This window comes from Eubalaena glacialis, chromosome 6, assembly GCF_028564815.1.
Source record: "Eubalaena glacialis isolate mEubGla1 chromosome 6, mEubGla1.1.hap2.+ XY, whole genome shotgun sequence".
NCBI lineage: Eukaryota > Metazoa > Chordata > Mammalia > Artiodactyla > Balaenidae > Eubalaena > Eubalaena glacialis.
In genome coordinates this window covers 3,950,284-3,975,351 of record NC_083721.1, presented here as the reverse complement: position 1 = coordinate 3,975,351, position 25,068 = coordinate 3,950,284, and the positions used below count along the sequence as shown (strand labels likewise).

The following is a 25,068-nucleotide window of genomic DNA, read 5'->3' as shown; positions in this document are numbered from 1 at the left end:
GGGGCGGGAAGCGGGGGCAGCTGGGACGCACCCCCTCAGGGAGCTGCTCCAGCCACGGGCCCTTCCCCCCGCTACCCTCCTGCCCAGCGTAGAACGTGAACCCTGCCTGGCCGTCCCCCTGCCCTGGAAAGGGAGCCCCGCGTCCAGGTGACCTCGCTGCCCACGTGGGCCTCCCGCTCGGCCCCGAGCCCTGGCGGCACCCAGCCAGGCCCGGACCCACCTCGGCCGCTCCGGCGCCCGCTCCCTCTCCCGTGACTCTTTCGTCAACGTCAACGGTCTGCTTTCCTCCGTCACTAGACAGAGCAGTGGTCCTTCACCCACCTCGTTCCTGCTGTGCTTGTAAGAGACGTGCTGCTTCAGACTCTCCTTGCGGCTGAACAGCTTGGTACATTCCTCGCATTTAAACAGCTTGTCGCCTGAGGGACGAGCAGTGACAAGCCGCGCGCGCGCGCCACTGCTCCAGGTGCCCTGAGGCCACGTGCCCGCCCGGGGCGTGCCGCCCAGCTCCCCGCGCCGACGTCCGCGGGGACTCACCGTGGGAGCGCACGTGCCTGCTCAGGTTGCTGCTGTTCTGGAAGATCTTGCTGCAGATGCTGCACTGGTAGATCCGCCTGTGCTCCCCCAGCTGCCGGACCAGCTTCCGCCGGATGCCGTGGCGGCTCGAGAGGACCAGGCTCCTCTTGACGGTGATGCCGCTGCTCTGATGGTGGGGGAACCTGCGGGGGAGACACACACGCGGGTGAGACAGGGGGGAGACGGGGTCGTCGGAGAAGAGAGTTCAAGGTTACAGTCACCTGGGAGAGAGCCCCTGTCAAATCTTCCTAGCCTGGCACGAGAGTCAGGGGCCGTGCTCAGGCGCACCCCTGCAGCTCTGGGGCATCTGGAAGGGACAGACACCCTGAACGTACAGTGGCACCAGTTAGCTTTTCCTGTACCGGCCACTCAGCTCCCTGGGCGTTAACTCCGGCCACCAGGAAGCCTGGAGCTCAGTTTGTGTGCCGACCAGAGTGACCATAACTGTTCTCTTTTTTGTCACTTGCCTCTACCCTGTTTCATATTTTCCCTGAACCTGATTTTTCAAACTTCTTCTCCCTATTAAATGTGTTTCTGACGGTAAGTTACCGAAACCCTCTGGGCAATAAGACGGAGTATAAATAAGTAGGTCAGGTTCACCATTTCTGACACTGCTCTGCTCTGTTTTCAGTTTTTCCACAGCTTCCCGGACCCTACAGGACCAGGTGCCTTTTGACCCCGTGGGAAAAGGGCTGGAAAAAAATACTGCCACCAGCTTATTCAACTTCAGGGCAAAAAATTGCCTAAGAATAATAACTAAAATACAAATATTTTCCTCGTTCGTAAAAAGAAGAAACACACAGAGCGAGGTGTTAAATTTACAGAAATTTAAACACACACTCTTCTAGCATAGCAGCATTTGTTCACAGCAGCCAAAAGGCAAAGGCAACACAAGTGTCCTTGATGGAAGAACGGATAAACAAAATGTGGTCCATCCACATGATGGAATGTTATTCTGCCTTAAAATGGAAGGACAGTCCGACACCTGCTACAACACGGATGAACCTCGAGGGCATTACGCTAAGTGAAATAAGCCAGTCACAAAAAGACAAACACCGTGTGAGAACACTTATATGAGGTCCCTAGAGACACAGGGACCTCCTCTAAGGTCTTCACAGAGACAGAAGGCAGAATGGTGGGCGCCAGGGGCTGGGGAGGGGGTGATGGGAGTCAGTGTTTTTACTAAGTATGGAGTTTCAGTTTGGGGAAGATGAAAAAGTTCCAGAGATGGATGGAAGGTTGCACTGCAATGCGAATGTATTTAAAACCACCGAATCGTACACTTAAAAACGATTAAGATGGTAAATTTTGTACTATGTGTATTTTACTACAGTAAAAAATATTTTTCAAAATTTTAGGCTATTTTCACAGTGGATGCACTATTAACCCCCCTGGGCTCCAGAGTTCCTGCTGCTTCCCAAGCACATGCATTTCCAACAAGAAGTAAACCATCCCCTCTCATCCGGCCTTCCCTCTGGAATGGATTAGCCACCACGGCGCCTTTGCCTGTGAAGCCGGGCCCACGTGCTGCTCTGGGACATACTTTGGCACTGAGCTGGTGTCGCTGGGGGTGGTGGCCAGCTTCCCCAGAACCAGCTCCATGATCCGCTCGTCCGGCGACACAGTCACAGGCTCGACCTCGGTCATGATCTCTGCCACTTGCTCTGTGTGGAGGGGACAGGACAAGCCGTGTCATCACCAGGGCCGGGGATGGAACGCAACCGAACCAAGATGACAGGCCCAAGGGGCCGCAGCCAGGCCAACGTTGCAGACACAGATCACAAGATTGACACAGGGAAGAAAAAAAAAACAACTAGCAATAGTTTAGAATCCACACATTTACCTGCAGATTTAGAAAAGCAAAATATTATTCTTAACTCAAAACTGGAGTTATAATCTGTGATTAAGTCATGACACTATCTCAGTCCCTTTTCATACCACCTAAAACCGAAACACTTTGATGTACAGCGGGACCTTATAACCTAACTAAATCTGTCCTGACAGAGATTTGGAAATATTAATTTTTATAATTACACAAGCCATCTTGAGTATGTTCAAAAGCAGATCATCATTTTGTACAAGAGTCAAATATCAAATAACCACAGTAATAGGGACCCAGGCCTGAACCTCCGGACAAATGAAATATGGGAAGGTTACATGAAAAGATTTAGCCACTTCACCTTCTATGATGTCTTCCTAATGCAACTTAGAATTAGTGAAATAATCATTTAATAAGCTTTTCACCTCCTTCTCCTTTTCTCTACTTGTTTATAGAGAAGTAGGGAAACTGTCCAGGGGAAGTTTAAACCACTTCTCCTGAGAATATTATGTGAGGGCTGCTCCTCTGAATTCTCTTTAATTCCAAGAAAGGATAAAAATTTCTTCTCACTCTCGCAAAGGAAATCCTGGGCTACAGCAGACAGCAAAAAGAAAAACTGCCCAGTGATCAGTAAGGAAGGTAGTGAGGGGACTCACTAGTGTCTGAGCATCATGTCTGGTCCTTAAGTGCGAGACCCGCCAGGAATCCTCTGGCACCAGGCACTTCTGGCAGAGGCCACGTGAGGGCCGAGGGGACACGGCCTTGTGGGAATCCCACACCCGAGAATGAGGGCCCAAGGTCCCTCCAAGCTCAACTGAGGCTACCATATAGTCAGAGAAGGGCTTTAGCCACGGCCTGGAAACCAGCTGCACGCCCGTCCCCAGGGGACGCGGGAGCAGACGGTGGGGCGTCCGCATGATGGACCAACACAGCTCAGCAGCAGAGGAGAAGGCGCAGCGGGGACCCCAGTGTGGACGAGTCTCCCCTACACGCCGCGTGGGAGATGCCGGGCACAGAAAGAGTGCCCAGGATGGGAACGCCAGTCCACGTGGAGACAAGCAGGGAAGCGGCTGGGGGGGGATGGACGTGTTCTCTGTCCTGATATCCGGCTACACAGGTGGACCCGCTTGTCACAGGTCACAGCCAGGCACGCCCTGCCAACGGCACTGCGAGTCGCTGTACGCGAAGAGCCCCTTCAGTGGAAGAGGAGGGCTCAGCCTTCGCCTCCGTGTGCGCTCTGTGCCGAGTTTTGCTACCCGGCATGGAGGCAACATGGCCTCAGGTCCCTCGCCATTCCCTTCACCGCTACCCCAGGACCAGCACCGCCTGCGGGCCCCGCCCCCGGGACCAGCCTCACCTGCGGGCTCCTTGCCTTCAACAATAACTAGAGGCTGCTCTGGTTTGGATGCTTTGGGTTTTCTCCCCCTTCGAGGCTTTTTCTTCTGCTCTTTGGCGGCACTGACACTCTTGGGAACTGCGGGAGGCTCCCCCCGGGGCACGTCTGCTTCCTTCTCTGCAGCCGAATCCTGCTGGCCGGCTGGGGGGACGCTTTTGGATTGTTCCAAATGGCCCAACAGGTGCTCTGCAGGACAGGGAAGCAAAAGCATAAGGCAGGGTGTCCGCTCCCAACCTCCATTTTGTTTGTTTTTAATTTTATTTGCTAATAGTGTGCCCTCTGCACAGGCAAATAAACTTTATTTCTTCTACTTTGAAAACGACAGCATTTCCACTGCACCAAACACAACCACCATTTTAAAAAGGCAGTTAGGCAACAGAAGCAGGGCAGTTTGTAAAATCACACACAGTTTTGTAAAAACTAAAAGCATGGGTACACGTGTATGAGCAAAGAGAAACTGTGGAAGAACACAGCAAAAAGGTAATGTGGGTCTCTCTATGGTGACCTTACAGGCAATTTTTATATTCTTCTCAAAGCTTATTTAAACTTTCTAATTTTTCTACAATGAATACATAATACAATTATTTTAAAACGTAGCCTTTGAAGAGGAATACTGATAAATATTCAATTCATAATGAACAAAATTGTCTTTAAAAACACTGCATGAAAGCCAAAAACCTTTAGTTTCAATGGAAGAAACCTCAAAGACCTCCCAAGGAAAGATAACTGGGCCACACACAGGAAACAGACAGGGATGGCCATGCTCCCTGAATGAAGGTGAGCTGGGCTCAGGCTGGCCGGAGGGCAGGGCACCAGCAAGAGGGTGGAGGAGTGACCCATGAGACACATGGGGACTAGCGCCCTCAAGTGACCACTGGCGCCCGCCTGCACATTCGGCCAAGGACCGATTCTTCCCATCGACAACCTCGACTGGCTCACACAGGCCTCGGTGTGAAGTGGCGGCTATCTCCCCATTTGTTCCACACTCAGGGCCACTGTGCAGGGCGAGAGCCCTCTAGGGGCCAGGGAAGGAAAGGGGTGAGGGATGAGGGAAGGAAAGTTTTAATGCAAACAAAGTTACGTGCTGCGTGTCATGGGAAGGGTTTGGAAGTTTGGCCACATAGCAGAACAAGCTAACGATGAGGCCACCCGGCTGCAAATGCTTGGGAAGGCTACAAAAATAGAGACTGCCCCCCGACACCAAACTAATGCTCTGATGAGCTTCAGAGAAAGAAAACAAGATCCCTCGCTGCCAGACACGCAGAGAACTTCAAGGTAAAGCACAGATCCCAGGAGGAGGCCTGGGAGACACAGGCTGGGAGCTGAGCTTCTCCCACAAAGCCAGGGAACTCCCGTGTGTTCTGTCACCATCCCAGAGGGATGGCGTGGAAGTGACAGAGCACATCGGGGTGAGCGCAGCATGGGACTCGCTGGCGTCTGGCTGAGCAGGCGCCTGCCCCTTACCATTCAGCAGCTGCAGCTCAAGGAAGGCGGCCGAACACACCTTGCACACCCACCGGCTGGGTTCCGCCTCCACTGGCGTGCTGCTCTCTGGGGTGCCTGCAGCTTCAAAAGACAAGAGGGGGAGGTGGTCCAGCAGCTCCTCTCTCTGTGCAGCCCAGCCCAGTGCAGGGCACACCTGCCCTCGTAGGAGGTGACCATGACAGCGGTAACAACTGCCACCGCTTGGGAGCAGGTCCAGTGCTCCAGGCACCGTTCTCGGGGTTGTACCTACACGGACTCGCTCGTGCCTGTGAACGTCCCCATTTCACAGATGAGGAAGCCGGGCACAGAGCACTGGAACCAGAGCCTGACGCAGGGCTGTCACCAGTCACGGAAAGGTGGCCTCCTCCCAGAAGCCAGTCTGGTGGGGCCAGACACCATCCCCCCATACAACGTCAAGAAAAGAAACAATGCACGCTACGGCCCACATCGAATTCCCCAACCTCTCACTGGCTCATGTGACAAGAAAGGGCGGAACCCCAAACAGCCAGGCCATGTGCCCTGGTGTGGCCACGGCTCCTGCCCAGCGCTGGCCAGCAGAGCTTTCTGCAATGACAGAAATGTTCTGTAACTGCCGGCCAGGGGGGCGGCCACGTGCGCGAGTGCCCCTGAGGAACTGGACTTTCACTTTTATCGAATTTAGGTTGAAACAGCCGCCTGGGGCAGGTGCTTGCTGCGGGGGCAGTGCCCCTAGCCCTCCCGGCACCCCCGTGGGAGTCTGGGGGGCGGGCGGAGATGACCAGGGTCCATGGAACACAGAGGGAGCCCTGGCTGCACAGGCTCCTTTTCAAAAAAAACTACCGATGCTCTTGTGAGACCTCGAAGTTGGGGATGTAATGGAGAAGAACCTTTGTATTCTATTCCAAGTTAATCACTAAAGGGATGTTGCCTATAAGCTTAAATTATACCTACTGGCCCCTCACTGGGAACCCTGCCTCCCAGGTAAAGACAGTTAAACTAAAATACCTTTGTTTGGCTCACAGGAAACATCCTGGCCAGGCTCACCTGTGAATGGCTGCAGGAAGGAAGAAATTAACACATCCCCTGACCGGAACCAGGAAATGCCTGATTTTATTCCCTCCCCTTTTAGTATAAAAGCAGCCTGGATTCTAACTCAGATGGTTCTTTGGGACACGAGTCCACCATCTCCTCGGTCTGCTGGCTTTCCAAATAAAGTCGCTATTTCTTGCCCCAACTGGTCTCTCGATTTATTGGCTGCTTGTGCGGTGAGCAGTACGGGCTGACTTGGTAACGGGGACATTCTAAGTGAATGTATGTTCGTGATTTCCCGGCCCGGGAGACTGATTCGCTAAACCCCACATGGCAGCCTGTCGGGGCTGGACGGGGGCCACCAGCCCTCACCACCACCTCCACTCCTGTCTCTGTGCAGCTTGTGTTGACACGCACGACCCACAGCAACCCTCCGGGGCCACTCACAAAGCAAAACCATCCAGAATAGTGACTGCACACGCGTTCAGAACCAGGAAAAAGCACACCTCTGTCTGTGTCAAAAACCAGCGATAAGGTTGCAAAGGATGGAAGAAACAGACGGAGAGAGACCACTGTTGCGACCGTTCGCAGGCATTTTCTGAGTCTCCGTAAGTTAACAAGAAGACAGAAACGTAACTGCAGTATGAAATTTCTGGTTATACCAAAACCAGAGCAGAAAGAGTGGAGAGTGCACAGCACAGAAGCAGGGTACTGTTGCGGGATATGCCCTGCGGCCCGGCCGCTGCTCTCCTCTGCACGCATCTCTGGGAATCCACTGAACAGCGTCGGGAGATCGGGGACAAACGGAACAAAGGACCAAATTCCTGTATCTCACTTGCCTTCCCAAACACACATGGTTCTAAAGAGGGCAAAGCACTCTTGCACAGGAGAGTTTCAGAGAAGGAGGCTGAGAAGGGGTTCGCTGGCAGTGGATACTCGGGAATAAAGGCAATTTCTTTTAATGTGAGTGAGCTGCTATCTCTCCACCACGAGGTCCCTGCCCAGGAATGGAATTCACATAGACCTGACCTGTGACCTGACCTTCGGCAGGAAACCCATCTCTTCGGCCTGGTGTCCGGAACGCTAGGTCAACGGGACTAACTAGAAGAACCAGTCATGACTGCTGTCCTCCCACCGAGGGCAGTACTCTATTTTCCAAAAATTATCTTTAAAAGATAAGACGTTTTAAGAAAAAACGAGCCAGCAACCAGAAGGCAGTTCCTGATCCCAATCACTCACACGTCCAACACAAGAGAAGTGTCTACGCAAAATGAAACAGCAGCTGGCAGTGGAGAGACGGGGAGAAGGCCCACAGCAGCACGGTCAGCAAAACGTGTAATGAGGATCAATCACGTGGTACATCAGCCTGTACAGCAAGACCTCAACAGGCAGAAGTGCACGGCTTTTTAAACGACGGAAAAGAAACGGCAGAACTACAGGGACAGAGGGTAGATGCTGGTCGCCAGGGGACGGAGTACAGAGCTGTACAATGGAACCTTCCGGGGTGCTGAGGACGTTCTGCATCTTGATTGTGGTGGAGCTCACACAACTGTAGATGTCTGTCCAAACTCTGAACTGTCCACCTAAAATCGCTATCTTATTGTTTGTTAACTACCCGCCCACAGTGCTGGTTTTTGAAAACTATTAGAAAATGCTAATCAAAAATGCTAAGAGTCGTTAAGATGCTGATGTTATATGTGATTTAAAAGTTCCCCAAATGTTATGAAATGTATTTATATTTCATTTTTTTCACTAGAAAAGTGGTTTTGAAAATCTGATGCTGACAGCCGACTCTGAACCCCACGTACCCGCCCGCTGAGACCACTGGGCTTCCTGGGCCTCCTCCTTCATCTGCCAACGGGCCCAGGTGTGTGTAAAGAAGAAAAATCAGCCTTAATGTGAGCTCAAGGAGAACATGTGATTAGAAAAGTAAATCCACTACCAGAAAAAAAAAAAATACAGATTAATTTTTGAAAGGAGTGTGTGTCAGGTAGAAGGAAACCCACTTCCCTCTGTATTTAAAAGTCTACTCTGCCAGTCTACAAATTGGCCGATTTCTATGACAAAGATGTTCGAAGCAAATTCAAAAAAGAGGGAGAACTAACGAACCTTAGCAGTTCTGATGCTCACGTAGACAGTTCATGAATAATGTAGGGGCAGAGTGCTCCTTGCCCATAGGCCCCCTCATGACTCTTCTGGAGCAAACTGGTGGTTCCTAAGGCCCCTTCACCTTGCTCTGACCCACCCCACTGGGCTAAAGGTGCAGCGCTGGCCACAAAGGCCCCGTGTGATCTCACAGGTGCGTCCAGACCAGAGGCGGGACGGGGAGCGGCGTCATCTCATGAGGGGCAGAGGTGAAGCCATCTCCCTACCTGTCAGATCTGGACAATCAGAATCATGCAGAAAACCAGCTTTCCACGGGTTTCTAGGCCTCTCTTCACAGGTCTTACCTGCTCCCGTGACTGAGAAGTGGGCACTCAGGAACCCAGTACTCCCAACGCACGGCTTCCGATGGGTGATGTGTTCAAAACACACACCTGAGACCGCCCTGGGCCCTGGGCACCTGGATGGGTGGGGCTGGAGCAGGGTTCCAAAGCCTCTCTGTGCCAGGAGGGGACGTCAGGGGAAGGGGCCTGGGGAAGGGGCTGGGCAGGAGGCCAGGGTGGTAGGAGACAACGCGGGGGTCCTAGGGCAGCTGCCACGTCCCCAGGTGCAGCAATGGTACTGGCGCCAGCAGCACTGCCAAAGCCAAGCGGTCACTCAGCAGGGGGCTCTCCCAGGAAGAACAGAAACAAGGAGCCCAACTAACCAACTAGTTAACAGCAGTCAGTAACTTCCATCGCATTGCCAAGAAATATGTGCTTGCCATTTGTCCCAAAACAGAAAGTGAAAAAAATCATAAAAGTTATTTCTAAAATTTTAGAGTACCTAAGTTGCTTATTTATTTCCCCAATTCAGAAGCTAGTTTAGGGTGACCACGCTGCTTTCCTGGTGTAATTATTAACAGCGCCCTACGTTCTCAGAAGCCCAGAGGAGGGGCCACAGCTACCCTAGTGTCCTGCTTGAGAACGGTTAGAACAGAATCAGGAGGCAGGTATTGGACAACATGGTCCTGGGCTAATTTCATGAAGATCTATGCTCTCAAACGCAGCCCCAGATTAAAGAGCCCTCCGGAGGCAAAAAGCCAACAACAACTGGAACTCTGATAAGGGGAGGTGACCTCTGTGTTGACTTTGACCTTGAGAGCCATGAGGGGCATGCGTGCCACCTCCAGGACACAACTGACAAGGTCAGACTCTACAAACCAAACCCTGACGTGCAGTCTGGGCTGGTCCCGGGACACGCATGGGGTAAGGAATCCAGGACACGAGAAAACCAGGTCAGGAAGATCCTGGTGACCCTGGACAGCACCCAGGGAGCTGGCCTCACCTCGGTGCTTGAAAGTGACCCCTGACCCCGCGGAGTGCCACTGCAGGTGCCTCCCAGGGGCAGGGGCAGGGCCAGGTACCCGGTTTTAGCAAATCCTAGAGGGTGGGGCTAGAGCAGTCTGGTGAAAAACCAAGGGTCTCTCCAAATTCTTTCTGCCCCCTTTACTATCAAAATAAAGAAAGGCCCATCAAGCCCAGTCTCCCTCTGCAAATATCCCTGTGAAGATGCAAACCCTCTACTGCCACCAGACCTCACGTGCAGCCATCTGTCACTCCCGGAGCACCCCCCAGAGGCTCCACGGGCCACCACCACCCAGCCAGCCTGCAGTGACTGAAGAGGGGTCCTGGAAATTCACGTCCGCCTGGAACCTTTGGGTAGAGTCTTTGCAGAGGTAACCAAGATAAGATGGGTCAAACTGGTTGAGGGTGGTCCTAAATCCAGTGACTGGTGTCCTCATAAGGAGAGAACCCAGAGACACAGGGAGAGACCTAGGCAGGGATGGGGTGATGCAGCTACAATTTAGGATCGCCAAGGGTTGTCGGCAACACCAGAGCTGGGAAATATGGATCTTGGACTTCAGGCTTCCAGACTGTGAGACAACACATTTCTTTTGTTTTAGCCCGGGTTTGTGGTACTTTGTCTGGGATGCCTCACGGATCCCTCCCTCCCTCCCTCACACTGCCACGTGAGCCCACCGGGAGCAGCTCCCAAACCTCCGCCACAATGCACACGTGGGACAGACCAGAACCTCCCAAACCTGTCAACCCCCTCACTCTACGGAGCTGCCTGTACCCCATGGTGCTCATAATAAGAGGGACCATCTCCTTGTCAGAACCCTGTTGTTTGGGGGTCGGAAGGAAAGTCAGTGTCAGCTTCTCCCCCACAGGAAGTAATCTTCGTGGCAGCAACAAGCATGTCTGCCCCGGGCAGTGCCAGGTGGAGCCGTATGAAAGCCCTGCTCTCCCAGGTCACGGTGCCACGTGTGAGCCACGTCACGTGGTCCCTCAAGGTCAGGTGGAGAGGATGAACACCCCAAGGACCCACAGCGTGGGTAGAGAAGATTTAAATTCATCGGCCCCCTTCACGAGGCGATACCCCCGACCCCAGGTCAGCAGGACGTGCATTCTGATTTGCTCTTCCAAAAGGATGTGGGTGAATCACACGTGACTCCACTAGGTCTTTCTTTGACGACACATGCTACACAGGCACACCCATGCATATACACACACGCATGCACACGCACACCCCGACCTCCGGGAAGAGGCTGCTGGAAGGTGGCCAGCGCCAGCACTGGAGCCAGAATCCGGGTTCAAACCCTGATTCCTTCACTCTTTGCACTGCGGTTCAGGGAAGGTTCCTTACCCTCTCTGTGCTCCGTTCCCTCTGCCCAAACCCAGGGGCCACAACCTGACCCCCTGGGACTAGGTGGGTGAGTGATGCGTGTGAAGCCGCAGAGCTGGGGGCAGAGCTGCCCGCCAGCAAGCGCCTGGCTTGGGGCGAGCTCTTCTAATGGTTTCTCAGCCCGGATATTCAACAAGCAGACCTACAGACCCACCACGTGGTGGGAGGACCGAGCCCTCGGTGCTCCCCACGCCCGCCGGCCCTCCCGGCCCGACTCTTCCCACTAACACCGGGCTGCTGCGTGCGGCCAAGGGGCCGTGGGTCCCCACGGGGCGGCAGGACGGCGGACGCGCTGGGGACAGGGGCCCCCACGTACCGTGGAGCCCAGGGCAGGCCTGCCTCAGCATGGGCTTGTCCATCCTCTTGGCGTAGAAGGCCGCGTACCACACGCGCAGCTCGGTGCCCGGGGGGATGTCACGCGAGGTGGTGAAGTACACGTCGCTGCCGTGCTGGAAGGCCGTCAGGTTCTGGTGCCCGGGCTCCGCCGCCGGCCGCACCAGCATCATCCAGTTGCAGTCGTCCTCATTGGAGGTGTCGAAGCACACGGGGTGCCCGTCCTTCTGGAACACCTGGGGGTGAGCGCGGCCCGCCGAGGGGCCGGGGCGGGGGCTGGTTATCCACCGGTGTGCGTGTCGGCACATGTGTGTGTGTGTATGAGAGAAGGGGGGCTGCTGAGTGACCAGTCTGGACGGCACCACATCAGAGGCCAAACCGTGCTCCATACAGACCTATTTAGGCATTTACAGTCGTGGGAGGGCAGAGGTAGACCCCTGAACAGGTCAGGCTGATCACAAGCAAAAGGGAAGCAGGAGACACAGCAAAAGGTCAGGTGTCACTGGGAGACCCTAGTTCTCTGCATGGCTCAGGTGGGAACTGGGACGCCTAATTTCTACCTGTGGTCCAGGTGGGCACCCAGACGCGTGCATTCTGCTGCACAAGGAAACCTGAGTTCTGCTCCTAGGCCAGGAGCTATCAGGAGACCTGAGTTCTATGCGTGGCCCGGCTGGGAACTAGGACATCTGAGGTCTACCTGTGGTCCAGGTGTAGAACCTGGACACTCAAGTTCTAATCAGTTTTCAAGTGGGCATGAAGGCACTTGAATTCTACTCCCGGACCAGGTGTCATCGGGACACCTCAATTCTAGGCATGGCACAGGTGGGAATCAGGACACCTGAGTTCTACTCCAGTTCCAGACGTCATCGGGACACCTGAACTCTATACCTGGCCCAGGTGTCATCGGGACACCTGAGTTCTACACGTGGCCCAGGTGGGAATTAGGATGCCTGAGTTCTACTCATGGTCCATCTGGGCGTCAGGACACCCAAGTTCTTCTCCCGGCTCTGTTGCGAGTATGGTCAGTGACTTTAGCAAAGTTCCTCGATCTTTATAAGCTGCGCCCTCATCTGCAAAGCAGCACCACTGTTTTATGGATTAAACGCAGGCAGGGACCAGGGGAGAAGCTTGAATATTTTGAAGTTCAAAGTAACCACATGGAATAGGGGGTTCCTGTCTGCCATTTTCTGATGCAATCATTGCTTCCTCGTTATAGGAAGAAATCTCCCCCCTCTTCTGGGCTTTTCCTGTAGGGGCTCCCCACTGCTAAGAGCTAGAGGCCCCCTTTGAGGATGGAGCCCTCGGAAGCAAGGGGAGGGGACAGAGGGGTCCACCAGGTGCCTAACGACCCTGAGCCGGTGCGGGAACTGCTCCCTTGCCCTCCTTCCGTGGGCATAAAGCTGCCCCCAGCACCCAGGTGCCCCCAGCACCCAGGTGAGCCTGTGCTGGAAACAACTCAATACGAGACACAGACCTGCAGAATCTGAGTCGCTGAAAGAAACCAAAACAGGCACAAAGGACTTTTTCAAAGGGGCCTCGGCCAACCTCGGGCCCATAGCGATTATGTGCATCAGCCCCAGGCCTCTTTACCTCACTCCTTCACATAAAATAAAGTTTCTTTCTTTTCTTTCTTTGCAAACAAATCAAGTGCCTTTCCTTTCGCCCTGCTGTGCTGAAATCTGCCTTGTAAACTCAGTTCTCCAAGGACTGGCGAAACTCCGCGGTCACCTAGATCATCTCTGTCCTGAAACACGTGGGTCTCTGCTAAGGGTCTCCAGGAAAGCTCACCTCTCGGGGTAACCGTTGCCCGACCAGCACCTGTTCCTCTCTGTTTATTTCACAGGTGTTTTTGAAGGCTGATTGAGGCTGGGCGCGTACTGGGTGCGGGGACAGAGCTGTGACTGACACCCACGTCCCTCGCCTCATGGTGCCTCCGTGGGTCTCACTTTAAGTGATCCAAGCCCTCCCACCGATTTCCTTCCATTTTGTTTTTCTCAGTGTCATATAGAAGCTGTCATTTTCCAGCCTGATGTGCTTTTCAGAGCTGCCAAATTTTGCACTGCCCTCTCATCAAGGCCTCGACAAGACACCTTCCTTTCAAAAGAGACTTGCAAAGTATCCTACGCTCTGCACCGGTGTGAAAATACTAACGCACCCCTGCAAAAATACTAATGCACCCCTGCAAAAATCCACAGAAAGCCCCCCTCCTAAAGCCTGCACTGGGGGTCTACTCTTGCATATGTTTTAAATAGACTCTCTTTAATGTCTTGCAAAATACTTAACTCTGATGCTTTTGTGATTTAAAAACAAACTAAAAAAAAATCTGAACATTGTCTTGGAAATTCAGCAGAACTATAATACCTAGAGCTGTTTCCAAGACATTTATGAATCACTGGAACTCAGCGGGCATCGCCCCATCTGCACGAGGAAGGTCACAAAGCAGGGGTTCTGCCTCCCCCACTGGCCCCAGCTTTTACCTTCAATGGAAACGCAGACTCCTTCTCCCATTTGGCGACTCTCCTCGACTCAAATGGGCCAAACTGCGTGCGCTTGACGAGCTGGGTCACAGCAAACACCCCCTCGGCTCCATCTTCCAGGCGTCTGATCTCCAGGTTGGAGGGAAGGGACGACCTAGAAACAGAACAAAGCAACAGACTCTCGGCCCCGGGCATCCACTGACCGAGGTGCCACCCACACCAGGGGACAAGAGAGTTAGGATGACGGAAAAGGTCGTTCTCACTGGCCCCCAGAGTAGGCGATAGAGGGGCGTTGACTCGAGGATGCGTTTAAAATCCCTGCGCAGGAGACAGAGCCGATGTGTGTGTGTGCGCGCACACACACACACACATCCTAAGTGTGGGCTTCAGTCGGCCAACAGAGAGAGGAGGACCACAGAGAGACCACAAAGAGGTGCCACGTGTAAAGTACCACGGGGAAGACAAGAAGTGCCACCGCATTCCAAAGACCAGAAAAGCATTTCCAGCCAAGCTGCACTGGGCTGGTTTCATCGAGGATGTGGCCTTTCTAAGTAAACTCGGAGAATGTCAAGGATGGGGCACGCGTGCCAGCGGGAAGGCATGTGGGCTGGGACCCTGCGTGAGCCAAGGCCAGGGCCAGCCTGACCCACGTCGGGAGTGGGGCGGACCCCCAGGGCGCCTGGAGCACACACCCCTCACAGGAGCGAGCAGGGGGGCTGAGACGAGGAACCTATCACAGAGGGACCGATGGCTCCCACAGGAACTTTGTGGGCAACAGGCAACCACTGAAGGTTTTTGGAAGAGAGCTCATCAGATCTGTACTTCAGGAGAAATTAGTAATCTCTTTGCTTTGTGCAGGGAAGTCACAGTAAGACAAGTAAATAAAGAGGCTGGGAAAACCAGTTGGGCGGCTTCTAGGAGCAGCGTTGATTAGACGGCAATTTTAGCGCCACTACATGCCAGGCCCTAAATCAGGTGTAACGATCACAGCAACTTTCCAAGGGGCAGTTATTCTCTCCATTTTACAGATGAGGCAACTGAGGTGCAGACAGGAGCATGTCTCGTCCGGGTTCAAACAGCTACTACATGGTAGGTGGGGCTGTGCCCCTCCCCGCCAGGGAAACGTGGGCTGGCAGAGCTACGGAGCCCCTCGCCAGATCTAGGTGCTCGTCCAGAAGCTGCCACAGCTTTGCCTGGCTGCCCGCATCCCCGCCCCTTGCGCACAGTGGGCACTTGTTAGACGGCAGGCCTGGGCTCGGACCCCAGGGGAGACTGAACAAGCTCGACCGTGGCCGCTCAATGCACAAACCAACTCAGCCCATCAGCTGAACCAGGAACTAGATAAAAGACATTGACTCTGAAGTGTCTGCAACAAGCCTCAGCGCATCCTGGCGGCAGGAGACTCAGCTCACGGTGGGATGGAGATTTCCGACGGCCTCACACGTGAGGACAGCCCTTCTCACCGAAGTCTCTCCCACTTCTTCTTTTGCTGTTCCCCCCCCGCCCCTTTTTGTAGACACGCAGGCCACCAGGCTCTTGCAGCAGGTGACATGCTGAAAACCCTGTTTGACAGGCGGGACGATAAAAGCAGCTCAAGGTGGTCACTCACCTTGCCCTGCTTAACACAAAGGAGTCTTTGACCATGACCACTGGGCCCAGCTCGGGACATTCAGAGTCGTGGTACTGGCTGCAGTCTTCACACCCTGCGAACAGACATCCCAGCGTCAGAGGGGGCGTTGAGTGGGGAGGGAGACGCCCACAGAGCATCGCGCGGCCTGGGGGTAGGCGACAGTGCTCCCCACGAATGCAAAAAGAGTGCAACGCAGGACGTGCGCCCCCAGGAGAAAACCCAGCTCCACGGCACGCTACAAAGTAGGCCAAGTCACCTCCAAGGGGACGGAGGACAGGGGTGTCCCCAGGGAATGAGCGTAAATGAAAATTCACCAACTTAACCTGTTTATCATAAATCTAACATGTTGTAAACCTCTTTCTAAAACCTGGGGTTACTTATCTGAGTCAACTGCCACCCTTGCCGAGTGCCCTTTGCCAGGAGTTCTCAGAAAGATGATCCTTTTAAAACTGTACCCGGCAGCACATTTCTCGTGTAATAAATCATGGTTCTTAAAACAAGTAAGACCACGTCTAAAGGAGACAGCTCTTCTCTACTATAAAAACCAAGCGTGGACGTGGCTTTGCCTTCCATGGTGAGAATGGGCCATGGGCCACTTACAGATGAACATGATCTCCTCGTTCCCATCTTCAGCCATCGCCACCACCTGTCAGGACAGAGCGCTGCGTTAGTGATCAGCTTTTGGCCAAAGGCATTTTTAAAATTGAAGTATAGTTGATTTACAATGTTGTGTTAATTTCTGCTGTACAGCAAAGTGATTCAGTTACATTCTTTTTCAGATTCTTTTCCATTGGCGTTTTTAAAGACAGTTCCTGCTAATGGCCCCCTCGAGCCTGTGTAGGGACTGACTTTGTGCTTTTTAAGAAATTTTTAATTTTATTTTATTGGTTCTGCCACGTGGCTTGCGGGATCTTAGTTCCCCGACCAGAGATTGAACCCGGGCCCCTGGCAGTGGAAGCGTGGAGTCCTAACCACTGGACCGCCAGGGAAGTCCCTGACTTTGTGCTTTAAAGGCAACAGGCAGCAGGGTCCCCTTTATCGTGGGTTCGGGTGGGGGCCTGGGAATGTTTTCTAACCTAGAATGATGCTGCTTTTCAATAAGCCATTGATGTGAATGGCTCTGAATTAGGACGTCTTCGTGAACTCAGGCTTTCATCTTTCATACCAGCCATCCATTTTCATTTGTAAAATAAATATACCACTATTTAAAAAAGCCAGTTGTCACACTGCCACTTCTATTTTTTCCTCCCTCACGGGACTGTGAATTCCTCCGGGGCAATCACATCTCACGCGACCTCCATTTTTTTCCACCTGCTAACCTGTGCGTGACACCAAATTTCTCTCGGGGGGACTAAGCACCGCCTGACATCATGGAGGAGAGCCTGCCTGCTCTCCACAAAACCTTTATCACAACCGGTCGCTTCTATCTCCTATTCAACCCTGAGGTTCACCTCCATAGCGGGCAGCTGCGCTCAGGCTCCCTGCATATTCGTGGGCGATCTGGACATGTTCAGATGGGGCCTCAGATTCCCGATCTATAAAATGGAAATTAAAATGCCCACCTCATGTAGTTTTGAGGGGAGCATAAAGTGAGATACACCCCGTATGTGCCACTCAATAATCGTTCCTCTTCCCTCCCACCCCTCCATCCCCAATTAAGCTAACTCAACACATCCTTCCTGCATCCCACTCCTGGCCAAGCCCGACTGTATCACTTGGTACCTTTCTGGGGAAGTACGCAGGCCGGCACTCCACGAATGCCGATTCCACACGCCCTCTGCCCCATTCCCATCCCGGGAGCTTTTGAAGAATGAATAGCAGACAAATGCAAAGTCCAAGTGAAAACTGATTTGCTGAACACATGATTAGTTGAAAGGTCCACCAGAGAAGAGTGAATTAGTTATAAGGAAACAAGGCAGAGAGATGGCGTTTCCAATTTGCCCCTAAAATGCCAAGGACAAGCAACCAGGGCATATTTTTTCCCCAAACACAGCACAGTTTTTTCTGTTCCTGGGGACACCCCTTTATGTTACAAGATGCCTCACGTGGCCTCAGCACGTTTAACTTGGTGTTTCCTGGTTGATGGGCTCCATGGGTGGGGTCAGGGGCCAGTCTGGAACGGGGGCAACGGCTGGTCACGGAGCAAAAGGAGAAGAGGGACAAAGAGGCAGAGGAAACACATGAAAACCCGCTTTCATGAGCTGCTGAGGTGCCCCTGGGAGCTTGAGAACCGTCTGCCCATCAGCAGGAACCCACTCTACCCACCAACACCAGCTCACGATCAAGGAAGTTCTGCAAGAACAGTGGGTCCTTAAGGGAGCCCTCAAACTGCCTACAACGCTGGCAGCATCGGAGGGTGCGGACAAAGGGAACCGCTCTGGCCTTCCTCGTGGCCCAGTGTGGCCGCCTCCCCTGTGCCTGCCTCTGGTCTGGCCTCTCAAGGCTTCCATGTCTCGGCTATTGTAAATAGTGCTGCTGTGAACACTGGGGTGCATGTATCTTTTCAAATTAGAGTTTTCTCCGGATATATGTCCAGGAGTGGGATTGCTGGGTCGTATGGTAGCTCTATTTTTAGTTTTTTAAGGAACCTCCATACTGTTCTCCATAGTGGCTGTATCAATTTACCTTCTCACCAACAGTGCAAGAGGGTTCCCTTTTCTCCACACCCTCTCCAGCATCCGTTATTTGTAGACTTTTTAAAGATGGCCATTCTGACTGGTGTGAGGTGGTATCTCATTGTAGTTTTGATTTGCATTTCTCTAATAATTAGCAATGTTGAGCATCCTTTCATGTGCCTATTGGCCATCTGTATGTCTTCTTCGGAGAAATGTCTATTTAAGTCTTCTGCCCATTTTTGGATTGGTTTGTTTTTTTGTTATTGACTTGTATGAGCTGTTTGTGTCTTTTGGAAATCAAGTCGCATTGTTTGCAAATATTTTCTCCCATTTCATAGGCTGTCTTTTCCTTTTGTTTATGGTTTCCTTTGCTGTGCAAAAGCTTATGAGTTTGATTAGGTCCCATCTGTTTATTTTTGCTTTTATTTCTACTGCCTTGGGAGACTAAGAAAACATTGTTATGGTTTCTGTCAGAGAATGTTTTGCCTATGTTCTCTTCTAGGAGTTTTATGGTGTCATGTCTTATATTTAAGTCTTTAAGCCATTCTGAGTTTATTTTTGTGAATGGTGTGAGGGTGTGTTCTAACTTCACTGATTTACATGCGGCTGTCCAGCTTTCCCAACATCACCTGCTGAAGACACTGTCTTTTCTCCATTGTATATTCTTGCCTCTTTTGTTGAAATTAATTGACTATAGGTGTATGGGTTTATATCTGGGCTCTCTATTCTGTTCCATTGATCCATATGTCTGTTTTTGTGCCAATACCATGATGTTTTCATTACTGTAGCTTTGTAGTATTGTCTGAAGTCTGAGAGTTATGCCTCCAGCTTTGTTCCTTTTCCTCCAGATTGCTTTGGCAATTCTGCATCTTTTATGGTTCCATATAAATTTTAGGATTATTTGTTCTAGTTCTGTGAAAAATGTCACAGATAATCTGATAGGGACAATTAATCTGTAGATTGCTTTGGGTAGTGTGGCCATTTTAACAATATTAATTCTTCTAATCCAAGAGCAGGGGATATCTTTCCATTTCTTTAAATAATCTTGAATTTCCTTTATCAATGTTTTATAGTTCTCAGCATATAAGTCTTTCACCTCCTTGATCAGGTTTATTCCTACGTATTTTTTTTTGGGGGGGCGGATGCGATTTTAAAAGAGATTGTTCATTTTTTACTTTCCCTTTCTGATATTTCACTGTTAGTGTGAAGAAATGCAACAGATTTCTGTTTGTTAATCTTGTATCCTGCTACTTTGATGAATTCGTTTATCGGTTCTAGTAGTTTTTGTGTGGCACCTTTAGGGTTTTCTATATAGTATCATGTCATTTGCATATAATGACAATTTTACCTCTTCCCTTCCAGTTTGGATATCTTTTATTTCTTTTTCTTGTCTGAGTGCTATGGCTAGGACTTCCAATACTATGTTGAATAGAAGTGGTGAGAGTGGGCATCCTTGTCTTGTTCCAGATTTTAGCAGGAAGTCTTTCAGCTTTTCACTGTTGAGTATTATGCTGGTTGTGGGTTTGTCATAAATAACTTTTATAAAGGAGCCTCTTGAAGTCTGTGTTGTGCTGGCAAAATCCCTTTGGTGTGCAGAATGCTCCTTTGCAGAAGGGAAGTCCAGTCTCCAGACTTCTCCAGCATGTAAGAAATCCCAGAACAAGGGATTGTAAATAGTACTGTTGTAGGGAAAATGACAGAAAAATATTCAAAGTGTGAGATGCAGCCATTTTAACCACCGATCCTGGGGAAACTTACTTATACCAGTGGTTCTCAGTGTGGTCCCTGGACCAGCAAACAGTAGCACGGGCAGCACCTGGGAATTTCTCAGAAATGCGAATTCTTGGGCCCCTCCCCAGACCTGCTGGGCTGGGGCCCCGCACTCTGTGTATTTGCAAACCTCCAGGTTATTCTGATGCAGCTCAAGTCTGAGAACTGCTGCTTAACCTTCAATCCTTTTAACACTTACATGATTCCTACTGCAAAAAGCAAACAAACTAACCACAACGGTGATCACTGGGGGACCACAGTAATCATGTCAGGAAACCAGATTCGTCATGAGGGTCAGTTAGGCTTAGACCAGGAGTATCTGTGTGTAACTTGGTGGGAAATGGGGAGCGAGGGGAGATCTGGGGCAGATGTTCTCTGTGACAGCTGAGGTTTACTCGGTAGCCCCCATGATTACAACTGTTAAAAACAATTCTGAAAAAGAAGACTAAAGTGAGAGAAATCAGTTTACCTGGTTCAAACTTAATTATAAAGGACAGTAATAAGGACTTTGGTATTGGTAGAGGGACAGACACACAGATCAATGGAAATGGAGAACAGACCCACAGAAATATGCTCAACTGATTTTGGACAAAGGGGAAAAGCAGCTCAGTGGAGGAAGGATGGTCTTTTCAACAAATGGTGCTGGGGCAACTGGACATGCAGAGGCAGGAAAAAAAAAAAAAAGAACTGTGACCTCACATCTCACACAAAGATTAATTCATAATGGATCAAGACTTAAAACATAAAACAGTAAATTTTTTTTTAGAAAAACAGGAGAAAATCTTTGAGATCTAGAACTAGCCAGTTTTTAGACTTGTCACCAAAAGCATAGTTTATTAAAGGAAAATTGATAAATGGGACTTTACCAAAATTTAACATTTTTGCTCTACAGAAGATGCTGTTAAGAGGATGAACAGACAATGTAAAGACCAGGAGACATTTTTGCAAACCACGTAACCATATGCAGAGTATGCAAAGAACTCTCAAAACCCAACAGTAAAAATGCAAACAATCCAATTAGAAAATGGGCAAAAGACATAAATAGACATTTCATCAACAAAAACACTGGAATGGCAAATAAGCACATGAAAAGATGTCCAACATCATTAGCTGCCATGGAAACGCAAGTAAAAACCGCAATGACACCACTACACACCTTTCAGAACGGCAGGATGCCGGCGGGGATGAGGAGACTGGGACATCTGTGTTCGCTGGTGGGAGTAGAAATCCATTTGACAGTTTCTGATAAAACCAACATGGCCTATGACCGAGCAATGGCATTGGTGGGCGGTTATCCCAGAGAAATGGAAACTTACATCCACAAAAAACCTGTACACGACTACTGAGGGTAGCTTTATTCCTAATAGCCCAAACTGGAAACAACCCAGAGTCCCTCATTGGGTGACTGATAAACAATCTGTGGTCCATCCACAGCCTGGAATACTAATCAGCAACTAAAAACATGAAACTACTGACACACACACAACCGATCTTGATGAATCTCCAGAATGCTGCAGGGTGAAAAAAGCCAATCCTCAAGGGTTACATGCCATATGATCCCATTCACATAACATTCTTGAAATGACAAAATTATTGAGAAGGGGACTAGAGCACTGGTTGGTGGGGTAAAGGAGGGAGAGGGGTGGGAGGAAAGAGGGGGAGGCTATAAGGGGGCACCAGAGGGCTCCTTGCGGGGCTGGAACATTCTGTATCTGGACTGCACCAAGGTGACCATCCCTGCTGCCACCCGGTACTGGAGTTGTGCAAGATGGTACCGCTGGGGGAAACTGGATGAAGGATACACAGATCTCTCTGTGTTCTTTCTTATAACCACCTGGGAACCTACAGTGATCTCATCAAAATCAGTGAAATCAAATCACTGTAGTTCAAAAGCAACTTCCAGCACAATGCATGGGAATGGTCTGGATACTGGTGGAGATAAAGCACATATGACTTTTATCGGACAACTGGATATCTGAATACCAACTGGACATCTGACCAGATTTTGACCATATTAAGGAACCAGTATTAAATGTTTTAGGTGGGTAACAGTACTGTGGTTATTTTTAGAGTCCTTCTCCTGTAGAGACACAGACTGAAATATTTACAAACGCAATGATGTGACCAGGGTTTGCCTCGCGGTCCTACCGGTGGGGAGTGCTGGACGGGGTGGAGGGGCAGCCAGACTGGGCGACAGCAGCCGAGCTGGTGATGGACACGTGCGGTAGGCTGTTGTCTGCCTGTTCACTGTTTTGCGTGTTCATACTAAAGCTATTTGTAAATGGTGCCGACACACTCTTCCCAGGTCCTCCTCTTCTGCTGACTCTGAGTCCTGCCCCCAAAGCTGGCCTTGAACGCACACCAAGTCCACTAAACATCTTTTTCTTCACCTCACTTGACCTCTGTGTCACACCGGATGTGGCTGACTGCCCTCCCCTCCTCCACAGCCACTCCTCTCCCGACCAACCGCACTGAGCTGCTCTCTCCCGGTGCTCCGCCCCCCTGGGGAATCCTCCTCCACCACCCGATCGTTGTCTTGGCTCCCATGGGCTCAGCACCGGCCCCTTCTCATCCCTCCTCGTGCTGGACCCTCTTCCCAGGCAGTCACACCTGCTTCTGTGGCTGATGCTAATACCACGTGGGTGCTGGTGACTCTACTCGGGGTCCCACACGTACACCCGGTTCCCCGGCCGCACCTCCGCCTGGAAGCCCGCAGCAGCCCAACGCACCAAAAACAAACTCCGGGCCACTCCCAGCTTCCCTGCCTGGTGCTCCGGGGGCCACGGGAGGCCGAGTCTGGCTCTCAGGCAGGTGGTCAGGGACCAGGTCTCCTCCTACGGCTGCAAACGTTCATCACCCAGAACTTGGATGCAGGCAGACACCCTGTCGCCACCCGCAGCTCAGACAGCCCAGAAACCTCATTGGACTGTTGTCAGTTTCACACAAATTTTCTATAAAAACACAGTGCAGTTCTACAGACCACCTGCCACTGGGAGTGTTCCCCAGCCTGCCGCTGGCCAAACACCACCTGGAGAGGAAAGAGAGGGTAAGACGAGCCTCCCCCACATCCCAGCACAGACCAGCTCGATCCAGATTCCCCAGGAAACAGGTCCTGGAAGGGGAACCATACACCAAACGTGGGACAGAACACTCTTTACAACAACGATCGCTCAGATTCCAAGTCCTCAAAGTGCCTCCTGTAGGTGATCGGACAGTGTTCCTCCTTCCAAGACAGGCTTGCTTCACTCAGCATCACGTCCTCAAGGTTCATCTACGTTGGACTGTGTGTCAGAATGGCCCTCCTATTAAAGGCTGAATAATACCCCATCGTTATTCACCTGTCGATAGACACTTGGGTCGCTTCCACGTTTTAATTACTGTGAATGATGCCGCTATGAACAAGGGGCAAATACCTCTTCGGGTCTCTGCCTTCGACTCTTTTGGGTCTATACGCAAAGTGGACTTACTGGATCATACAGTAATTCTACATTTAATTTCTGAGGACCCACCATACTGCTTTTCACGGCAGCTGCACCATCTTCCATTCCCTCCACACCCTCGCCAACGCGTGTTATTTTCTGGGGTTTTTGACAGTAGCTGTCCTAGTGCGTGCAAGGTGAAAAGGAATTTTTTTTTTTCGCCTCACCGCGTGGCACGTGGGATCTTAGTTCCCCAACCAGGGATTGAACCCTGCGGTGCCCCCTGCAGTGGAAGCAAGGAGTCTTAACCACTGGACCACCAGGGAAGTCCCGATAAGGATTATTTTTAAATGTGATCTGCAGAAGCTGGGGTTTAGAAAAAACAATCAGTTTTGAAACACTGGAAAATGAAAACTTCAGAATTTTAAAAGACAGGTAGCTAAAAATAACTCAAAGAAAAAGGCGTTTTCAAGAAGGTTGTTGATATAAGTATGAAACGAAGGTTATCGCTTGTTTGTTAATCTGGCTGGGCCTTCCCAGGCCGTCTCTGGCCTGCCTATGTGATGGAGGGGGACGGATAAAGGACAGAGGTGATGAAGGCTGAGGTCCTGCAGGTTTGCTATTGGCCCAGATGACTTAGCAGTCCCTCCTTGTCAGTGACCAAAGCAGTGGTCTCAACAGAAATATAAGGTAAGCCACACATGGAATACTTTCTAGCTCTTTAGTTTTGAAAGAATTACAGGAAGTTTCAAAAATAGCACAGGGAGGTCCCCTGAACCCTTCACTCGGTTTCCTCCGAGGGTTATATCTTACATAACTATGTATATCACATACATAGTTGGAGAGTGTAACTGCAGCACACTCTCAAAACCAGGATATTGACCTTGGCACTGTGCGTGTGCACGCAATTCAATGTCTTCTCATCACAGGTGTAGGCTCATGGGACCACCTCCACAATCCAGATTCAAGAATGTTCTATCACTGAAAAGACCTCACTCATGTGCCCTGTCCCCTGACCATAGTCACACCCTGTCCCCTGACCATCCCTAACCCCTAGCAACCACTAATCTGTTCTCCAACTCTACAAACTTTATCATTTCAAGAGTGTCATATAAATGGAACCACACAGTATGTGGCCTTTTGAGATTGGCTTTTTTTCTTCACTCAGCATAATGTCCCTGGGTTGTTACATGTACCAATAGTTCATCCCTTTCACTGCTTCTCACTCCATCACGTGAGTTTAACCACTCACTTACTGAAGGAGCCTTAGTTTTGTCCCCATTTTTAGCTATTACAAATAAAGCTGCTATGAACAACGGTGCACAGGTTTTTTTGGACATAAAGTGACATTTCTCTGGGATAAATGCCCAAGAATGTAATTACTGGGTCCTATGTTAGGTGGACGTTTAGTTTTTAAAGAAACTGCCCCACTGCCAACGTCTGAAAGATCCAGTTTCTTGGCGTCCTTGGCAGCATGTGGTGTCACCGTGTTTTATTTTAGCCATTCTCACACGTGTGCAGTGGTATCTCCTCGTGGTTTTAATTTGCACTGCCCTCATGGCTAATGACATGGCACATCTTTTCCTGTGCTTATTTGCCATTTGTGAATCCTCTTCAGTACATGTCTCTTCATGTCTTTTGCTCATTTTCTAGTTGGCCCCTTCCTGTCCCACTGCCCTTCAGGTCTGACTCTGGCTGCGTGGGCCTGCCTTC

At 50.9% G+C, this 25,068-nt stretch overlaps 1 protein-coding gene across 1 annotated transcript in view; it reads right to left on the bottom strand.

Annotated features, from left to right (window-relative positions):
- Positions 1-25,068, bottom strand: part of PRDM15 (PR/SET domain 15) — a 56,822-nt gene that overhangs the window by 25,969 nt on the left and 5,785 nt on the right. Inside the window, exons 2-10 of the mRNA XM_061193886.1 lie at positions 16,152-16,197; positions 15,531-15,624; positions 13,922-14,075; positions 11,428-11,680; positions 5,253-5,354; positions 3,750-3,974; positions 2,117-2,237; positions 535-716; positions 322-416 (exon numbers count right to left, since the gene is read on the bottom strand). Of these exons, the coding sequence (XP_061049869.1) occupies positions 322-416; positions 535-716; positions 2,117-2,237; positions 3,750-3,974; positions 5,253-5,354; positions 11,428-11,680; positions 13,922-14,075; positions 15,531-15,624; positions 16,152-16,188 (1,263 nt within the window). The 5' untranslated portion in view covers positions 16,189-16,197. The remainder of the gene's footprint in view (positions 1-321; positions 417-534; positions 717-2,116; positions 2,238-3,749; positions 3,975-5,252; positions 5,355-11,427; positions 11,681-13,921; positions 14,076-15,530; positions 15,625-16,151; positions 16,198-25,068) is intronic.